At 45.0% G+C, this 2,036-nt stretch overlaps 1 protein-coding gene across 1 annotated transcript in view; it reads left to right on the top strand.

Moving 5' to 3' along the window:
* cars2 (cysteinyl-tRNA synthetase 2, mitochondrial) overlaps positions 1-1,305 on the top strand; it is a 33,361-nt gene extending 32,056 nt beyond the window's left edge. Inside the window, exon 10 of the mRNA XM_048598419.1 lies at positions 1,240-1,305. Within this exon, the coding sequence (XP_048454376.1) occupies positions 1,240-1,305 (66 nt within the window). The remainder of the gene's footprint in view (positions 1-1,239) is intronic.
* Positions 1,306-2,036: the final 731 nt, after the last annotated feature.

Here is a 2,036-nt window from a genome sequence, read left to right as displayed (position 1 = left end):
CCCCTCACCGGCCCCGTTCTCACAGCCCATCTGCCCCCTCATCATCCCGCTCTCACCGCCCACTGTCCCCTCACCGGCCCCACTCTCACCGCCGACTGCTGCCCCCTCACCATCCCGCTGTCACCGCCGACTGCTGCCCCCTCACTGGCTCCACTCTCATCGCCGACTGCTGTCCCCCCACCGACCCTGCTCTCACCACCGACTGCTGTCCCCTCACCGGCCCCACTCTCACCACCGACTGCTGCCCCTCACCAGCCCCACTCTCACCACCGACTGCTGCTGCCCCCTCACCATCCTGCTCTCATTGCTGACATCTCTCCAGCCCACGCTCAATCCGCTGTTGCTGCTGGACACAACCTGCATGTTCAGCTTCCGCCACGAGGTTCCTGTTCGCGACCTGACTCCTCCTTGACTCCTTAAGTAGGTAGTTAAAAGGGCAGGGGTGAGGGACAGATAGAATTACTAGAGAGAGGAGAGAGAAGAAGAAGAGAAAAGAAAGGAAGGGGAGCTGGTGAGCTGGTGAGCAGAGTGGAGCTCCAAATGGAACGATTTACCTTTCCGCCATCTTGTATTAGGGTAATATCAATATGTCGTCTCGTTATGAGGTCATTGATCAATTTGAGAAAAAAAATCTTTGCATCTAACTGATGCAGGCACTATTTGCAGGAAGTTGGCAGTAGACATGATGGACAGAACGGCTTCCTTTTCTGCTGTAACTATTCTATAAACGTTGACTGCATCTGTCGATCAGCTATCATCCAATGAATCACAGCAGTAATAAAGTACACTAAAATTTCAAAACAATGATTCAGATCGCCACTATTTAAATAAATTAGGTGACCCATGGTACTTGTTACTCTGTGGGCTTTTAATAGTGTTCCTGCAGTGAGTAGTGCATAACAGTTTTGCTGCGGAAAACTGACAAGCATATTGTGTTATCCTTCACTAGAAGGAACAAATACACATAGGGTGACTGAATAGCCTGGGATTCTTCACCTCAAAACAGAGCAGACTGAGGCCTGATCTTATAAATGTTTTTTAAAGTTATGAAACCGTTTAACAATGTCAACGTAGAGAAGAAGAGATCAAAAGAAAAGGTCTTAAATAAATGGAAGCCTATACAAACAGACAATGCCATAAATGGATACTGGCTGATATCCTGAATAATTTGCATCATAGTAAATTCAAATTGTCCCTTGAAACTTCTGACACTAATAACATCTTTTGTTTCACCTTTAGAGTGCATATATTATCTTTGCAGTGCAAGAGCCTAGTGGGGTTGGATGGGAGAGGTTCTCAAACTAAAGGGTGTTAAATATGGCATTATTCACCACAAGTGGTTGTAGGAACTAATATTTAGTACAAAGTTTATGGGAATAAATGAAAACTGGATTGTGATTATAGGAGAGATCAGCATGTAAGCACCAGGGGTTAAAAACCAGCTGCTGAATTTACTACTCATGGAAGCTTCCTGGTTCTCAGAGGACCTCTTTCAACAGCTGCTGAACATTACTGCGATTAAAAATCTTCAACTTGAGCAGACCCAACCATTACCTGATAATAACACTTATAATTATCACAAAATGATTTGATAATTTGATATATTGTCGGATGTCACATGGTCAGAACATCAAGGTCAGAGTTCAGGGAGCATGGAAGCAGAACATGGAAGCAGCCATGTAGGTGCTTCCATGGTCAGTTTGTGAATAGTGACCATGACACACAAATCCGGGCATACAAGAAATGAGCTCAGCATGCTAAACAATCTAGAATATGAGCCAAGCAATTCAAACACAATTCAAAACACAAACCGAGCATTCGGAGCACAGCCCAAAACACAAGCCAAGCAATCCAAACACAACTCAATACAATTCCTATGCACACCAAAGGCAAACCATAACATGATTCTGGCTATTCCAAACACTTTCCAGATTATGAGCCAAGCACTCCGAACACAAACCAAAAACTCAAGCCAGGACCCAAATCTTAAGCTTGGCCACTCAGAACACAATCCAACCCACCTAGCTGGCAAACCA

The sequence above is a fragment of the Rhincodon typus genome, chromosome 6 (assembly GCF_021869965.1).
Source record: "Rhincodon typus isolate 14 chromosome 6, sRhiTyp1.1, whole genome shotgun sequence".
NCBI classification, from domain to species: domain Eukaryota; kingdom Metazoa; phylum Chordata; class Chondrichthyes; order Orectolobiformes; family Rhincodontidae; genus Rhincodon; species Rhincodon typus.
Note: the sequence above shows the minus strand (reverse complement) of the source record. Positions and strands in the feature narration are given on the sequence as shown.